Source organism: Suillus subaureus, assembly GCF_016647635.1.
Source record: "Suillus subaureus strain MN1 chromosome Unknown BJ212scaffold_26, whole genome shotgun sequence".
Classification (NCBI taxonomy): domain Eukaryota; kingdom Fungi; phylum Basidiomycota; class Agaricomycetes; order Boletales; family Suillaceae; genus Suillus; species Suillus subaureus.
The window spans coordinates 500,847-518,098 of record NW_024538582.1 but is presented as its reverse complement, the minus strand read 5'-3'; the positions used below and the strand labels follow the sequence as shown (position 1 = coordinate 518,098).

Genomic DNA, 17,252 nt, shown 5'->3' with positions numbered 1-17,252 from the left:
GTTGACGCTGACGTCCCGATCTGAGCTTGACTGTGGTTTCGCAGTTGCCGCCTCTGTTGGTGTGACGTATGATTGGGGTGAGCATGATAATATCGAAGGAGTACTGATAACTTATAAACATTTCTAGCACTTACATTTGGACAAGAGGTATGTTGATGCTATGACCGGAACGACCATCTCGCTAAGAAAGGTTTTATAGGTCGAACTAGTCTGGGTGAGCAGCCACGTCAGGACTTAGAAGAACGACATTAATTTGCGACAGAGGCAACGTTGGTCCCTGATGACCGTTCTGTATCTGAGTGTATGTAGCGTGCATCATAACTGTGGTTGGTAACTCTTGCTTACCTTTGAGAATATCCTAGGTGCGCTACCTCGGAATATTGTTTGCTGTGTATGTTCAAAAGGCTCGGTGCTGTTGTTGTACTAATGAACCATACATTTCAATCAGCTTGAACATACTCAGTATGTCTTCTCATATTTACCGTCTTGACCTTTTCTGATCTGCGGCATACAGTCAATGTTCCGACGATCTTGTTGACAGATGCAGTGAGTCTTCCGTACCTATGCCTGCTATTCCCACTGATCAGCTGCGGCGCCCTGTAGGGGTGAGTGTGATGTTTGATTAGCTTCTTGGTTCACTATAATGACTTTCATAGATGTGAGTTTGTTTAGGGTGTGTGATCCACCCAAGGCTGATTGCTAACTGGATTTATCAGGCTGGATTCTGTATATTTTAGTGAACTGGATGTATGTTGTGGTATTTCCAATGCTGCGGAGTGAGTTTTTCCGTTACAAGACCTCAGTGATATTGATACTAAAACATGTTGCAAGTCATCATGATCACTCGGTTACATGCCATGTATCAACAATCCAGAAAGATGTTGATATTTCTCGTTGTCATCTTCCTGGCTGATACCATGTTCAACGTAGTGGTCTCTGTAATGTCAACGATGCATACTTCAGGAGGTAAGCTCAAATCTGGATGAACACAAATGTGCATGAGGCTCATTGATGAATACTAGAGGAATACATTCTCTCTGGCACCTATGAATGCGCGACTACCTATGGGGAGAATACCATCCTTCTGAATTCCCTTACTTGGATATTCGGCACTGTGTGGGAGATCATCGCACTGTTTCTCGCAGTATGGATTGCTGTAAAACACTTCCGTGAGCTGCGACAACATTCAACAGGAGGCGTCATAGAGGATTGTTTCACGGTATTGATCAAGTCCCACGTGTTTTACTTTTTGGGGTAAGCTCGAGATATGAATATGGTTCACTTTTTCCGCTGAAGGATCAAACATGTTAGCTTTGTTGCCGTTTCTTGCTTCAACCTCGTGATTTTGTCTCCAGCGATCTCAGTGGTATGCGGATTTGTCTGACCTCTGCATGCAATCATAGCTCATCATTTCTATAGAACCCAAATACCCTCGGACTTGATTTTTATTATGGTACACTCCAAATTTTGACGACTGTGCAGATGTTTGTGCTGGGACCACGCTTGATCCTTGGCATTCGTGACTATACCGCTAAACTCGTAACCGACTCCGACGCAGCAACCCACATGACCTCAATCGCTTTCCAGGAGCGCGTGCATATATCGACTGGCAGTGGTGTGTAGTACGAGAGATGCTTTGTGAAGTAAACGGTTGTTCGGTGCCCTGTAGCGAGCAGGAGAATTTGGGTTTTTAATTCATTTTCAGTTTCGTTGTGGTGCTTATTTAGTTATTTGGTATTGCGCAGTGGATTTCAAGAGATATAGGTCTGAGAAAAAGTCTTCGTTGTAATGTGTATTTATGTATGCTACTTACTCTCCTCGAGGAATGAAAAATGATCCGTTTAGTACTAGCCTGATATTTTGAAGATGATCGAGCCCTCTTATCAAGTATGATAGCGACGGACGTCACGGACTGCGTGCACGGGCGGTAGATGCATTGGTAGGCCCCATCATTCTTTATCCGAGATACAGAAAGTTCATCAATTGACACTCACGATGGAGATAAGATGGTATATGGTAGTCACATAAGAACTCATAGCTGCAAATTAATTCGCAAGATCAGTTCGATACTTGATTGAATGCACGGTTCGCACAGCATCGGCTGTGATGAGAGCTCGCCAAGGTTAGAAGAATTAACGGCCGTGTTGTATTGCTACCGGCACTGGAAGTAGGGGTGTTGTCTCACAAATAAATGCGCCTTGAAAGTGGAAATGCCCCCACTACAAAGTCAGCATCGTTTTGAGACGCGGGAAGAGATAAATTGAGCTGCATCCGGTGCACACGCAGATCTTGGGAGTCGACGGGATAGAGAAGTGATATTGCAGTAAACTATATGGATGAGTTCGGACAAGTTCATACGGCCATCCAGGACAGATGGTATTCGAGCGCTGGGAAGTCGCAACTGTACTGTCAGAATTAGACGCGAGGAGATCCGTTCTGGAAGCTCCGGAGACAAAGGTCGAGCGCATGTAAACAATGCAGAGGCGCCGAGAGGGTATATATGCTGTCTAAGAAGTCGGGCATGACAATATGGAGCATTCCTGCTACAACGGTGATGGTGGTGTGGAAGCGAACAGTCTCGTGTCTTGGGCGTCTATGGAAACACGAGGCAAGCAAATGCGGTGATACGCACCTCTGCAGCTTAGAGAAAGACACCCACGATCCCTCCAGTCCCCCTCGACCGTGCTTGACACCATCAGCCTCCAGTGGAATGTCGGAGCTAAATATAAGCACCACACCCCTACGAGAGTTTAAAGGTCATGAAGAACGAGTGAGGGCAGTCGCAGTTTTCCCTGACAAACGACGAATGATCACAGCCTCGTTTGACCGCACGCTTCGTATATGGGACTTGAAGAAAGGTGTTATGTTGAAGAAGATAGAGTGGCATCACGGTTGGGTGTCGGCATTGGCGGTATCACGAGATGGACAATTGATAGCAAGCGGTGATCTGATCGGAGTGGTCACCGTCTGGCACGGAGAAACAGGTGAACGACTCACTGGAAACATCGAAAACTACGTCAGATACACCGACTATAATCGAATCTTATCGCTGGACTTTTCCCCCGATGGAAAAGTACTGGCCACTGGTTCAACAGACAAAACGTTGAAGCTGTGGTGCACCAAAACTTGGGACCTGCTACTGGGAAATTCAATCCACTTTAGTGATCACGTCAGCCATGTTCGGTATTCGCCGTCTGGAGAACTTCTTGCCATCGCAGCAGACAAGGTCGAAATTTATAATTCAAGCACAAGGGAACGCGTCACAGAGTTGGAAGTTTATACAACGTACATCGCGTGGACGCCCGATGGCACGCGCCTTCTTTTAGCATGCATCGACCGCACCATACGGGAGTGGGATACATTGACCTGGCAGCAGGTCGGTGATCGCTGGACGACAGGCCACACTGGCTATATCAACGCTCTCGCTGTTGATCCCAATAGCACACTCGTTGCTTCTGGCGCTTCTGACAGCATTCATCTCTGGCAGCTGTCAGACCGACAAGCCGTTGCCATCTTTCAGCAATCATCGGCATCCCTCACTTTCTCTGTGGACGGCAAACACATCCTCAGTGGAAGTTATTACATTGATAATAACTCGGTCACAAAGTGGGCGGTAGACCCCAAAGACGCTTTGCAGGAGGAAGGCGCTTCTTACATAAATGAAGCCATTTTGTTATTCTTGATTTCTCTCTCTCTGTTTTTATTTGGCTACACTCCGATTGATTTCCAGCGCCGTCGTCATCTCATCTCTCGCAAGGGGGCCTTGTCGAAGGACCCTCCAGACAATAAGGTCAAAAACGACGTAAGTTGGGGCCGAATTCCCCCTTCGCCTTCCTCCACGTTAACACCGAATTTTGTTCAAGTCTCAAGTTTCTGATTCCAAGGCATGTTTCCATCCTTGACTTTATTAACGTAATTCGAGCATTCTTCATCCCCCAGATTTTCTCCATCAGTCTGACCGCCCACAACGCATGCATTGCGGGGGATCTGTTTACCGCTGAACAACTATTCACACGAGAGATCAACACTGATGCCAACGACTACACCTCGTATGCGAACCGCTCATTCGTTATGGCGCGAAAGTGTGACTGGGACCATGCGCTTCAGGATGCAATTAAGGTGAGATGGACTGACATATTGTGGTCCACTTACGAAAGGCCAACCTTCCTTTGTACATAGTCCATCAGCATTCAGCCCTCATTGACAGGCTATGTCTCCAAGGCCATCGCCCTATACGGAAATGGCCACGTCCGGGACGCGAGAACAGCATTTGATCTCGCGGCCACGTTCGCGAATGAAGATTCAAAGATTGCACTTCTCTTGATCAAGGCAACATTACATTTTCTCTCACATAATCTGTATTTCAACTCGTGATTTTCAGACTATCGCTATTTTCAATATGGACCAACACGAGGAATCAATTACAGTTGTGCAAGAGCTTGCTGCAGTGTGTTCGAATTACGATGCTATTGCATGTCGCGTCGTGGAAGTGAGTCTTAAGTTCCTGATCGATCTCTCGTTCGTGCCTTGATGCTGATCTCGCTGAACTTCGCACATTAGGCATATCTGCGTTTTCAACTCGGTATCAATGCCATGAATGACGCCCGTTACAACCACGCTGTCGACCACTTCACTGCCGCTATCAAGTCCAGTGCTCTCTCGCCTACATCGACCATTCATCCTGTTTGCAAGGAGTTTGTAGTGGTATGTTGATACGATCCATCTAAATATGCTTGTCATGCCGAACTCCGTGCTTTGCGCAGCTCTTCGGATGGGACCTCAAGTCTTTGTGGAAAAATGCACACCAGAAACGATGCATTGCGTTTCGTCAAGCAGGCAGGCCTGCCGAGGCCCTGGATTCATACAGAGACATGATGGATAAGATTGACAACATTACGAAGACCGGCTGCCTCGACTGGTCCAACGGCAAGTCTGAAGTTCATAATATCATGCAGGCAACCCTCACACGCATCTCACGCAGCTTTCAAGAAAGAGTGCAGCGCGCTTTGCCTTGCTGATGGAAATGCTGCCTTCGCTGCAGGCAATTATGACAGTGCTATCAACTTATACTCGGCGGTGATCAACGTAAACTCTACATCCGATGCTGTCTTCGCAAATCGCAGTAAGGCAAAGTTGAGGAAAATGCTATGGACGGAAGCACTTCTCGATGCGCAGAAGGTGCGATGACACCTGCTCAGGACGTTTTATAACCAAATGCTGATTTCGGTATACAAAGGTCATCCAACTCAATCCTTCGTCTCATGTTGGATACAAGTTGAAGCTCGCAGCGCTTCATGGCGCACAACGCTATGATGAAGCTATTTCGGCCTTCCGAATGATGTTTGCCAAATTGGAAAGCGCTCGCGACGTGAAAATGCAAAGTAAGCCCTCAGTGGCACAATTGTTCGGATGCTCAACCCCTCCCTCAGATCTTCGCAAGAATTATGGTAATCCCTCTGATTCAGATGGTATTTTCCGAAGGGCCATTGACCGACAACTCGATACTGCCCCGCTTCGCCTACTCAACACTGCTACCGGGATCTTATGTGACCGTGAAGCGCAGATAAGCGCCTTCAGGACGAGCGCAGAGCACAATAAGCTTTGGCTGGCATGGTCTATGAAGCGTGCAGACCTCCGAATTGAACACATCACAGAAGCGGTGATGAGTTACTTCCGTTGTGTCATGTTGTCCCATAGATGGGAAGGGAAGGAGCCACTGCTGCAAGACATCCAAGGAAAGATTGTGTACAAGTTGAATTCGCTCGGTGGCATCGTAAAGTTGCGGAGATTCTGCGAAATTGCTCGTGATGCAGGTTACCGCTGGGCATGGAGCGATACATGCTGCATCGACAAGAGCAGCAACGTCGAGCTGCAACAATCGCTCAACTCCATGTTCGTCTGGTACCAACACTCAGCGCTGACGATCGTCTACCTTTCGGATGTTCCGCCTTCATCGAAGTATGGCGCTCTGGGGAAGAGTGAGTGGAACAAACGAGGATGGACATTTCAGGAATTCCTTGCTTCCAAAGTCCTCATCTTTTATCAGAAGGATTGGACCCCATATCTCAATGATTGCTCTCCCAACCACAAAAAATCGACTGCAATAATGGAGGAGTTGGAGGTTGCGACCGGCATTGATCGCCAAGCCCTCGTCGACTTCTACCCAGGGATGAGCGGCGTCCGAGAAAGACTTAGATGGGCGTCGAATCGTGTTACGACGGTTCAGGAAGACATCGCATACTCGTTGTTTGGCGTCTTCGACGTCCGTCTGCCTGTGGATTATGGCGAGAAGAAGGCAAATGCGCTCGGGCGTCTCCTACAGGAGATTGTTGCTCGTTCTGGCGACATTACTGCACTCGATTGGATCGGACAATCATCCGAGTTCAATAGTTGTCTCCCTGCCGACATCACCTCATATGCTGCCCCACCATGCGCCCTGCCATCTTTGTCTGAAAATGAAATCCAGACAGAGACCTCTTCGCTGCGAAAAAATACCGTGGCTGTGGAATTGGCTTCGAAACTCTATGCTCTGCTGAAGAGCATGAGCGCTCCTCGGTTCGCGAACCGCAGGCTGCATCTGCCTTGCATCTTATTCCGTGTCACGGAAGTCAGGCAGAGGCGTGGTTTAGACCAAGAGACTCATTTCACATATGGAGTCAAAGCAGATGGGCTTCAAGATTTGCTGATCACCACTGGTGAGACCCTAATTCAGTTCTCGCGGGCAAGACCCACTCGACAAACGTTCTTTCTTGTCCGTCCATGGGATCGTCGTCTCCTCGAACAGCTTGACTTTGCAGACGATGCGAGAAGCGTAGGGGAATTATCCGAGTTCGGGTCTCAGTCAGACGGCTCTGACGAGTTTCCTGGTGATCCGCCTGTAGAAGAGGAGCATCACTCACGAGCGCTACGAATAATGGTTCACCTTGGTCAGCCTTTTGGCGCATTTTTATTAGCGCAGCAGCGTGTCGGAGAATACAAGAGAATCGCGTCGGACCATCACATCATTGCACAAGTCAAGGACATAGCTTCCGTTGACAACATGGACGTCAGTTCCATAGAAATACTATAGCTGTATTTAGAAATCAGGCCTTTCCATCTGAAAGTAACTTGTAGTGGTGAGCATAAATCAAACGCGTCAATCACGTGCTACGATGAGGACCCAGCTGACGGTTTACATGAACATGATGAAGACGATTGTTACACTTGTACTGGGCATTGGCTTACTAGTATTATTTAGTCACGATTATAAACAGTAATCTAAAAGGAGATCTACCGTGCGAGACACACAGGCTGAGAATGGTGTACTTGATTTTGGAGGGTGAGCTGGTTAAGAAACTCGGTTTGACAAAGGAACGAAAGGCTCCCACGCTATGAGTGTCAATCGATAATCGCTTATATGTTTACACTGGCTGCTACACTCTGCAAGCAATCCGTTCACCTTCGGACGTTTACCATGAATTACAACAAGAGATATCTGCACGTTACATACGTTTTTTGCTCCACCGTCAATGTAGTACCGTCGCCGATCCGTCACAGTATAGTAAGTTCTTGCCATTACAGAGTTCTAGAGCTCAGACATGAAGATAAGCACACGGCGCACAGACAGCGCGCACATGGGAGTCAGATTTGTACCTACAGGATCACACATTCCATCCTTGCACATGGCATTAGAAATGTCAAATGCTATGACCCTCCCAACTTTGTATAATAACCGTGTGGATGTTTGACGGACCGAGTAAAATTGTGGAAGGGGATGACGTATAATACAGTTGGGAGACGATAAGAAGGATGGGAGTGGGAAAGGAAGACTTAGCCCGGGAGACACGGATTCGGGTGAGAAGGCTAAAAGAGGTAAAGTTTGTGGTGTGGTGGGCGAGGTTTGGCTTGGCCAGACCGTGCCAATACAGTTGCAAGCCGGTGAGAAGGATGTGAATGGGAAAGGAAGACTTCAAGTTGGCCCGAGAGACACGGATTCGGGTGAGAAGGCTAAGTGAGGTAATGCTCGGGAAGGTTTGGCTTTGCCAGACCGTGTCCGCAGTCTGAAGCGAAGCCGGACGCATGGGGGACAGACCTTCTGAGCGTGCTGAGGCCAGATCTCGGGTTGCGGGATGAAGGAGACCATGAAAGAACGAGAGCAAACCGAAAACACGCTAGTAAGATTAAGGGAGGTGGGTGGTGATTAAAATTTTGACTGAGGGAATGGAAGATGGGGGAACGAAGCAAAGAAGAGCTTCGAAGTTGCAGGATCTAATTCGGGGCTGTGTGTGTATGTAAAAACGAGCACCGGCTTACAAAGCGCCAGATCACATTGATCGACCAACTCTATTGTTGGATTAAAACCGCCCGTACCCCAAACGTACGTGCATCGTGCCAACGCATCTTCTAGGATCGACCTTGGACGTCAGTTGCTAGTTGATAATATCATTCAACCATGCTCATCAGGGAATTACAAGATCACAGCCGACATGAATCCTCTAAATTCCTCGTTATATAGAACTGCTTAGATGATATATCTTAGTCAATACATATCATACGATGGTCGTTTCAACCTGACCACCTAACCAGGGGGAAGTAAACTAGCATCCACAACACCAATGATGTCCGCTGCATCATCAGAATCATCCGAGGAGTGCGTGATGGGTGTCCGCGGCATTGCCATAAGACCTATAGACAGTTAACTTGACTCGCGCGGACGTGAAGATAAGACTTACCAGTCCGAGCTGATTCCAAAATTCCAAACGGTTTGAGCAAACTCAAAAACGCGACGACGCGGTTCGTTTTTGCAGTGAGCTCGACGATGACGCTGTTCTCGCTCACATCGACGATCTTTGCTCCGAATTGGTCGGATAAGACGGAGATAGATTGGAGGTGCTGGTGTTTAAGGCGGAGGGCCTCGGAGGGTGTCAATGGGGGCGGATTATGTGACTCTGTGTGAGAGTTAGGGTGAGCACCACGCTCGAAATTGTGGGCGAGCGTGGTTTCTTTTTCAAGTTTGGTCTCGCGATGACGCGGGTGGGGACCCCGCCTCGGTTCATGCGAGGGTCCACCCATAAGTTGATCCTCCAAGTACTCGGGACCAAGGATGGACACTTTGACGAGGAGCAATTCTCGCGTAATAACACGGGTATCTGTATAGTCGAGAACAGCCCATACAGGCACCTGTTCTGCAATGAGAAAGGCGAGATAAAATTGTACAAGACAACTTACGAGGTCCTCTAACTGTCTCCTTGCCTGCTCCACAACGCCATCCTGTCCACTGAGGACGATAGACATCCGACTTAGGTCCCGGATTTCCGTCCGGCACACCACCAGAGAGTCAATATTGAACCCACGTCCAGCGAGGATACCAGACACGCGGGATAATACACCAGGTTCATTTTGTACCAGGCAGTTAAAGATATGTCTATGTTGGACTCCGTTAGCAAAGTTGCAAAAGCTTGGTTCACGAATAAAATACACTTTTTAAAGGGCTGCAAACTCGGAGGAGGGGTGTTATAGAGGATGTTCGTTACAGCCTCTTCTGCACTTTGAGATCTTGGAAGGTCCGTAGCAGGAAGAGGTGGTGGACGTATCCGTTGTGCTGTTTTGTAGTCCAGCGCAGAGGTCGAGTCATCGATGGATCGTGGTGGTTTTGGTGCATCTTCAGGAACGCGAAGGCGCGTCGAACTCGAGAAAAGCCGCAAATTCACTACACGGGACGCGCAGCGCGACCGGAGTGCAAACATTGCTTCTTGGTGGCCTGAAGAACGCTTGCTGGCAAATTGACTCAGTCAAAATCACATCAATTTGCTTAGTAATACTTGTGCTAGAGTTTGACAATCCCGGGCATAACCCGGGCAACTTTGCAATCGTCAACACGAAATATTTCTACTAAACAAGGCGCCCCCGGAGGGATTGTACATGTATAAAAGTTCAAATATCCAAAAAAAGTTGCGTGGTATAAAATTGAGAAGATGTGATTAGTATACAAGAGAATCTTAATTAAATTGGATTAGATGAAGCACTACATGAAGTTGGTTGATCAATAGCCCGAAGAAAGTGGAAGTGCGTCACGGCTTTCCATGACAAATTTTTTCGTGCTTCAACTTTCCGTCTTTTCGCGTAAGACTTTTGCCACAATACGAGCATTGGAAACGTGTCTTGACGTGAAGCGTCATTATGTGACGAGGAATGCTCGCTGCTTGCATGCGGCACTTGCATCCAGACCACAAACAACTAATAACTTCAAGACGCTTCGAACGTAGCGCATGGACGCTGCGCAAATGCGTCGTGATGTCGGCTTCGTTGCACGGGATCAGTGCATTGCAGTACGTTCCATCACTTGATGGCAGCGGGCAGCAGAAAAGTTCGACATCAGATGCCCTATCTTCGTAATGTAGTTCTCGACCGTCAACAGAAAGAGGCACGTGTGATTCTGGGAGTACTGAAGGAGATGGGGGGCCCAGGACGAACGGCGTACACGGTGGATTAGTATCACATGGCATTGTCGTCCACTCGCTTTGAGTAGATTCATACATGTAGTTGTCGGATGTGGGGTATTCATGGCCCGGTAGGAGCGAACATCTGTACTGCCAATGATCGGGTGCTGACGGTGAGTTGCATGGAAAGTTTTCCGAAGAATGGTGGGACAAGGTTTCCGAAGCTCTGATGTCGATCAGGGGCGGCACATGGAAATATTCCTGTGAACCTGGATGACTATGCACCATATTCCTGGAACACACGTGAGCGTCAAGGTCATTGTTTCGTGAGCAATACATACATCGGTGGAGAATAATCAAACACTCGAGGTAGAGTTTGTGATTCACTGATGCTGGTGAACCGCCCATCGTAAAAACTGGACACAGCATGAGGACCAGCACACGTTGGTAGAAATGACAGCCCCCTCACCTAACGTCAACGTGTGAGTCCTGCTCCCAGAGGTATGACGAGGAAGACCGCGGTAATTGAGGCAATGTATCCATATCTGAGATAAAGGCAGTGGAGGCTTCTTGAATATGGCGGTTTTTGGAAGCTGGTCATGTCTTTATACCACTGAAGGTTACCACTCGGCAACCTCCTCCTGACGAAACTGAGTTAGAAAGGGCGGCAGCTAGTCTAAAACTTTCTGCGAAACGTACATATCTGAACATACAAAAAGCTGGTGCCGTACAGCGCTAGAGGGGCCAATTAGAATGGCTGCCAATTAGCCAGGTGGTGATCGGAACGAGTCGCGGGTATTACAAGATGTGGTACACATGTGTACGCGTAGGCCTTCACGTGGCAGAATATGTCATCGATGAACTTTGTCCGGGGGCTACATGACCATTACGGTAACAAGGAATTAGCGAAATTCGTAACTGGGAGGAAAGGGACGTATACTTGCTGCGAAAATGTGGGAATGTATTTCGGCAACCCCGAGTGAAGGAACATGATGCGATTGCTTCTCGCTTCTTGATCTTAAGAGTTTTTCGATCTGCTATTCATGGAAGATGATGAGCCAGGATAAACGCGGTTGTTAGCTTGAGTCGTTCCACTAGACACGGATTTAAGGTTGATACCAGCGGCCCCGATACTCATCTAGGCCCCCGACGCTCATTAACAACGAACTTCCAACAACGTAAAGTCGCCAGCGTGTCGGGACGCACTCTGTGGGTGGCCCAGTCCGTTTTCATATCCAAGATCCGAGTGTACGAAGAAGTAGACCATGGCATCGAGAAAACCGATGAGTGTACGGCTGTTACGATAGCTTTGACAATAGCGGTGGCGTCGTACAAATTGATCGTGAGTATTGTGTAATTGCGTGAGCAGGTTGAAAGATTAACATTTAATGGCTCAGGCCCTGATCGAGACCTAATCGATGGTCCTGATTCATGCCAGGCTATGTGATTTTGACGCCGCTTGTTGGCACGTTGCGGAAGTGGCCAGGAAATGAAATGCCTGTGAGCACATTGAACTTAGTATGTAGACGGCGACCTCGTACTTGGAGTATATTCTCTTACCGTGGCTATCCTAGAAAAAACTTCGGCACGTCTCAGTGCATGCACGACTCAAAGACTTCCGGTTCCGAGTCAAGGGCCTTGGGCTTCAAGTTGGACTTAGGCTTGGATCGTTGATTAGCACACGACATGGTTACCGCTGACAGTCAGGGTCACGATGATCTGAAGACCAAGATTTTCGAAAGAGCTGGTATCCCCCGAGTGCTTTTCAGGGATAGTGCAGTAAAAACATGCCGTTTGGATTACAACCGAATCCTAGTGACCGTTACGGAGCGTCGTCTACGAGTCACTGGTGCCCAGGAAACGCCAGACACTGGGTTCCAGGGTTGCCTCAGGGCGAGAAAATGAGAGCGAAGCTGACAAGCTTAAAAGCCAAACATAAAACGCTATCAGGCATGTTACAAAACAGTGGGAAGTAACGACTGCTGTGCTTACAGAATTGTTTTTCTTGACCTCACCTGCCGTGCAGCTGGGCTCTAAATCCAAAAGATCATCGGCTCCGGTCGCGGAGAATCGCGATCGCCACAACACATATGAATGTGATCAAAATGGCTAGCCCGGAGACCATGGTGAACATGATTAGTCCTGAACCAGCTATAGCGATAAGATCTATAGCACATATGCTAGCATATGCTCCGAGATCGATCATGATCAGTAGTGCTAGGTTGTTTGTGTATAGCCTCATGTGTACAACTGGGGTAATTAATAAGAGCAGCGTAATAAGTTAATGGACAGATTAACTTCACATTCTAGACAGCTCCAAACAGCTCCCCGCCGGCGCGCGACATACCAAAAGTAGTGATCGTCGAGTTCATTGACCATAAATTGTTACTTCGCACAAGAACATGACATGCTAAGAAAGAAATGAGCTGGAGAAACTACTCTTCATTCTCGCTCCTGGCCCGGCAGGCTGACACGATGACCATGACCCATCCTCGTTGTCGGTGTTTCGCGATGGAATTTTCGAGAGCCTTCTGATCTTGACGTCTCGGAAGACTCTGTCGATACCCCAAAAGACCTCAAAATTTGTCCGATATCATCGCTCTTCGGTCTCAAAACATATGTGCAGCGTACCCTGAGAGAGGGACATCGATGCATCGTGTCCGCTTTGCAATGCAAAATATCTGACGGCAATAGATCTAGACCGCTTCCAGTGTCTTCTAGGTTGTTCGATGCGTCCTCATTAATATCGACACTCTTCAAAATTCAGTCTCAGAACGTATAAAAGAGGAACATCGTGTCTACTTCGCAATGCGGAACATTCGACGGAAATCAATTTGAAGCTGCCAAGGAATGATCGTTTTCGCGAGGAATTACTATCATTGGGAGCCCCGATCAGAATTTGTAAAGACACCGTGAAATATCACCTCACAAAGGAATTTCGTTCTTTGGGAAGGGGATGGTCAATGCTGCCGCTGCTGCGTGGCTCGAGGGGGTGGAGGCTTTACGTCGATAGTCACATCTCAGAGACTCACCTCAACCAGGTTCGGTAGACACGGCAGTAATCATTTTCCCTCGGGTAGCGGCCCTCTGAGCAACACGCCTTAGTGCTTTTTTTTTTACCTGGACGTACTTTTGTAGCAACCTGACTGTGACCAGAGGTTAATTTAGCAACCCAAAGTATTGGCTCTGCACTATGTGCGATGATTGCCGCAAGTAAAGGCACAGTATGCAAAAACCATGAGTAGGGATTATCAGAAGCCTATGGATAATGCACATAATATCAGTTGAAATAACCGTACCAATCCTAAACGACCCACCACCACCATCTATCCAGCAACAGCCTTAACCCTCTGTTTAACTTCCTCCGTTCGCCCGCTACCCCTCCCTTTCGCTCTCCCGAACACCACTACCTTCCCCGCCTCGCCCGCACGCCCCGCACGACCAGCACGATGCAAAAAATCAATCATATTCCTCGGCTCATCGACAATAAACACATGTTTAATCATCGGCGAAAAATCCAGCCCGCGGGAAAGAAGCGAGGTTGTAACAAGTACATGAGGCGTCTGAGCCGGATCACACACACCCGGACCCGTCGGCACAGGCCCACCTGTCTTCAAGAACCCATCGAGATGGTGATTCGACCCCCGTTTGCGTGCTTCTGCACCACCGGTGAGCGCGACGCATTTGATGCCGCGGCCGTCGAGGAATGCAGCGAGTTGCTCGACTTTGCTGCGTTTGTTGCAGAAGACAAGGAGTTTGGAGAGTTTAATAGGGCCGGGACCGGTTGCAGTCTTAGAGTGCACGAGAGCATCTTCCGCCCAAACGCGACGGATGCGGCGCTCGATGTCTGCGCTCTTATTCCCGCCTGTCCATGAGGTATGTTCTGTGCGAAGGGTCGGAGGAAGGTGATGCAGCCGCGGGGATGCAAGGCGGGTGAGGGATGGGTGGTAGTTTGAAAGATAGGTGGCAAGAGATGTGGGGATTGTTGCGCTGGTGAGAAGGAAGTTGAACGGGTAGGAGATTGATTGGGTGGTTGTCGCTTCTGAATCCGGAGTCGAGGATAGGGCCGAGAAGGAATTACTGGGACAGGCGAACCACGTGCTGCAGCGATATCGGCAAGAAGCATGCGAGTGGATTCTTGGAAGTCCGGATCTGCGTAGTGTCAGTAGACGTGTGCATAGCTCGAGTTAAATACGCACCAAACAGGACGTCTGCCTCGTCTACAACCACCCACTGCACGTTCTGCAAGCCCATCTCGGGTTCATCAACCCAGAACTCTCGCGGCGGTTCTGTATTGCCTCCGTCTTCTTCCTTTACATCTTCGTGATCTTCGGATTTTGCTTTCCCTATCCTCATTGCTCGCTCTCTCGCTCGCTCCTCCCAGTTCCAGCCTCTCCCGCGCTCCATCTCAAGAAGTTTGTTTGGCGTTCCCAGTAACAGGTCTACCGGTCTCGACCCACGAGAAGATTTTGAGATGACGAACTCAGCGTCACTCGCAGCACCAACTTCCCCGAATTTTCCTTTCATTTTCGAAGCAGTTCCACTAGACTTAGCCGTACTGGGTGTATTCGCCTTGCTAGCGCACATAACACGCAACTTGATAACATGAGACAAGCTCTTTGCGAAGCTTGCAAGTTGGCGAGTGAGTTCATGTGTAGGCGCAAGTACGAGCGCACGTGGATTCAAAGGCTTGCGAGACGAATGGTGGGCAACAGCGTTGGACTGTTCGTGCTCCGTGCATTTGAGATCCTGCAGTACCGGGAGGAGGTATGCTATCGACTTGCCCGACCCTGTCTCGCTAGCAAGAAGGAACTCCTTGTACTTCTCACCTTCCACGTGTTCCTTGAACAAATGCTTCATCGACGACGCTTGAATAGCAGTTGGCCTTGCTTCCTTTCCTAGTGTCTCTTGTAAACTTTGTAACAGCCCAGGCATTAAGGGCGGAGAAGAGAACCGAGTGGGAAGGTCTTGACTTGAAGAAGCTGGTGCAGACAGATCAAATTCCTTTTCTAAAGGATTGACTTGAGTGGGCGGTTGATGATGCTAAAGCCTTGCGCCTGTCTACACGTTCAGAATGAGCTTTAATAGCCCAATTCTTGACCTGAGTCTCAGCATCCGCATCGTCGGTTGGCGCACGGCGCTTTGGAATGGATCTTGATTCCGAAGTCGTCTTCCGCCTAGGCGGGCTCTCTCGCTGTTGCGGCGCGATGCCTTCATGCGGGACAGGATCACGCTTGAATTCTGGACGTGATGGTGCTATCTCAAGTTTTCCCAGCCTCTTTGCTTTGCCTGTTGGCTCGAGTGATTTCGCAAGACGAGTACGTGGTGGAGAGGCTAGTAAAATAAAGCAATTTCGTGACCATGTTATACGGGAGAATCGGAATCAGAGATAGCAGACTTACATGGCTTGCCACTCGGTTTTTTGGATTTCCTACGTAATTGAGCCAATACGATAGACGAGGTGTGGAACTGCGAGGAGGTGATCTCTGAGCTACCAGGACCAAGAACCTGGCGCAGGGCCAACAAAGATGCCATATGGCTGAAAAACAAGAGTTGCGAGAAGCGGCGTCAAAAGGAAAATACGACCGTCCGAAAGCGGATAAACCCCTGTATGGCGGAAACGAGCAAATCCAGAAGAACGATTTGAGATGGGCTTGTTGAGTGTCTAACGAGCCTTCTTAGTCGTTTGCTTCACCCTCTCGCAGGCCAGTAGGCGCCAGTAACTTGTGGTGCCACTTAAGTCTGCATGGAGGTGGCGGAATTTCGAGTCTTCGTGTGACAGCATAGAATGTACAAACTCAGATGTCGGACAGCCTCAATTTGCAACGCTCCTGAATGATTTCCTTGATACTACAAGATATAATCAACATATGGCAAGAACCGGTCAAGGAGAAGGGAGCCAATAGAGAATCCGCGGCATCCTGGCTCTTCCTCAGACCAATATATAAATACGCGAGTAATGGAAAAAATAATAATCATATATGCTATGCATCGTCACGTCCTGGAATTCGATAGCTTGGATGGTATGTGGCAATGTATGTGATAATATTTGCGACAAGACTTGTGTGGTATTCCCTAAGAGAAATAAATATCAATTGCGTCCATTGGCGATGTGGAAAGCTCACGTACGTTTCGTTTCAAATAGCTCGATACCAGTGAGGCGGACCATCCTTCCCCAGCGCCTCCTTCAAAGCCTTATAGCTTGCCTCTGGCGGCGCGTGAGTTGATAAGCGTTCCCCCGCAGCACAAGGATCGTCACAAGCGAGGGCAATGCACCAGAAATATTTGCCCTTGGGGGTTCTGATTCGACGAACTCTGGCGTAGGAGAGAACGCCCGTCACTGCCATGACATTCCTCGAAACAAGGCTAAGGATATCACGCGAGTCTTCGGATGTCTTGGCGGGCGGATAGCCCATATCAAGGGCTCGCTGGTGCAACCAGCTCTCGCTCAACAGATATCCGCAGTATTTTACCATGACTACAGTTGAAGAAGCATTAGAATACAAACGGTTCCAACGCAAGTCCATGCTCTTACCTTGAATTTGCGATGATGTTTGATTTCAACTTTACACAAGTGTTGCCCTTTTATATTGGGTGTCATGTGATAAGTCACGTGCTTATACATGGACAAATACCACGCGGTCCCGATCCTGTGGACCAGTGGCAACTGATACACGATCACCGTGTGGCGTGGTGTGTTCGCCCTCTCATTGTTGACCTCTTTCGTCCATGGAGTTAAAATACTGATCTTTTTGTCCCCTATCTTTGGATTACTTGCCACGTCATGGTCTGTTCGAACCGTACAAGAATGTTGAACAACTTGACCAAGGTTAA

General features: G+C 48.5%; 5 protein-coding genes across 5 annotated transcripts; 1 reads left to right on the top strand and 4 right to left on the bottom strand.

Moving 5' to 3' along the window:
* Positions 1 to 8,557: 8,557 nt before the first annotated feature.
* Positions 8,558 to 9,725, bottom strand: BJ212DRAFT_1448169 (small subunit of acetolactate synthase-domain-containing protein; the record flags this gene model as incomplete). Its single annotated transcript, XM_041338505.1, has 4 exons — positions 8,558 to 8,664; positions 8,712 to 9,159; positions 9,208 to 9,403; positions 9,460 to 9,725. 4 exons carry the CDS (start codon positions 9,723 to 9,725, stop codon positions 8,558 to 8,560), a joined length of 1,017 nt encoding a protein of 338 aa, XP_041190734.1.
* Positions 9,726 to 9,813: 88 nt separating this feature from the next.
* BJ212DRAFT_458642 (uncharacterized protein) lies at positions 9,814 to 11,308 on the bottom strand. Its single transcript, XM_041343259.1, has 4 exons — positions 11,118 to 11,308; positions 10,888 to 11,059; positions 10,760 to 10,834; positions 9,814 to 10,710 (listed from the first exon to the last, which is right to left on the bottom strand). The coding sequence occupies exons 2-4, from the start codon at positions 10,959 to 10,961 to the stop codon at positions 10,050 to 10,052; spliced, it is 810 nt and encodes a 269-aa protein (XP_041190733.1). The 5' UTR covers positions 10,962 to 11,059; positions 11,118 to 11,308; the 3' UTR covers positions 9,814 to 10,049.
* Positions 11,267 to 12,323, top strand: BJ212DRAFT_1301555 (uncharacterized protein; the record flags this gene model as incomplete). Its single annotated transcript, XM_041333145.1, has 4 exons — positions 11,267 to 11,379; positions 11,499 to 11,760; positions 11,788 to 11,861; positions 12,122 to 12,323. The coding sequence occupies 4 exons, from the start codon at positions 11,267 to 11,269 to the stop codon at positions 12,321 to 12,323; spliced, it is 651 nt and encodes a 216-aa protein (XP_041190732.1).
* Positions 12,324 to 12,429: 106 nt separating this feature from the next.
* On the bottom strand, positions 12,430 to 12,949 carry BJ212DRAFT_458550 (uncharacterized protein). The gene is made up of 2 exons (XM_041343258.1): positions 12,722 to 12,949; positions 12,430 to 12,668 (listed from the first exon to the last, which is right to left on the bottom strand). The coding sequence occupies exons 1-2, from the start codon at positions 12,795 to 12,797 to the stop codon at positions 12,466 to 12,468; spliced, it is 279 nt and encodes a 92-aa protein (XP_041190731.1). The 5' UTR covers positions 12,798 to 12,949; the 3' UTR covers positions 12,430 to 12,465.
* A 795-nt stretch (positions 12,950 to 13,744) lies between these two features.
* BJ212DRAFT_1578760 (P-loop containing nucleoside triphosphate hydrolase protein) lies at positions 13,745 to 16,163 on the bottom strand (the record flags this gene model as incomplete). Its single annotated transcript, XM_041342227.1, has 5 exons — positions 15,821 to 16,163; positions 15,441 to 15,752; positions 14,618 to 15,400; positions 14,514 to 14,570; positions 13,745 to 14,460 (listed from the first exon to the last, which is right to left on the bottom strand). Exons 1-5 carry the CDS (start codon positions 15,951 to 15,953, stop codon positions 13,745 to 13,747), a joined length of 2,001 nt encoding a protein of 666 aa, XP_041190730.1. The 5' UTR covers positions 15,954 to 16,163.
* Positions 16,164 to 17,252: the final 1,089 nt, after the last annotated feature.

Bases quoted from the DNA above. Each gene is read 5' to 3' on its own strand.
- BJ212DRAFT_458550 (XM_041343258.1), bottom strand. From the start codon at position 12,797: ATGGTCAATGAACTCGACGATCACTACTTTTGGTATGTCGCGCGCCGG. The intron at 12,669-12,721 runs GTGAAGTTAATC...TAATTACCCCAG, and splicing joins TGTTTGGAGCTGTCTAGAAT to TTGTACACATGAGGCTATAC.
- BJ212DRAFT_458642 (XM_041343259.1), bottom strand. From the start codon at position 10,961: ATGGATACATTGCCTCAATTACCGCGGTCTTCCTCGTCATACCTCTGG. The intron at 10,835-10,887 runs GTGAGGGGGCTG...TGCTGTGTCCAG, and splicing joins GACTCACACGTTGACGTTAG to TTTTTACGATGGGCGGTTCA. The intron at 10,711-10,759 runs GTATGTATTGCT...CGTGTGTTCCAG, and splicing joins TTTGATTATTCTCCACCGAT to GAATATGGTGCATAGTCATC.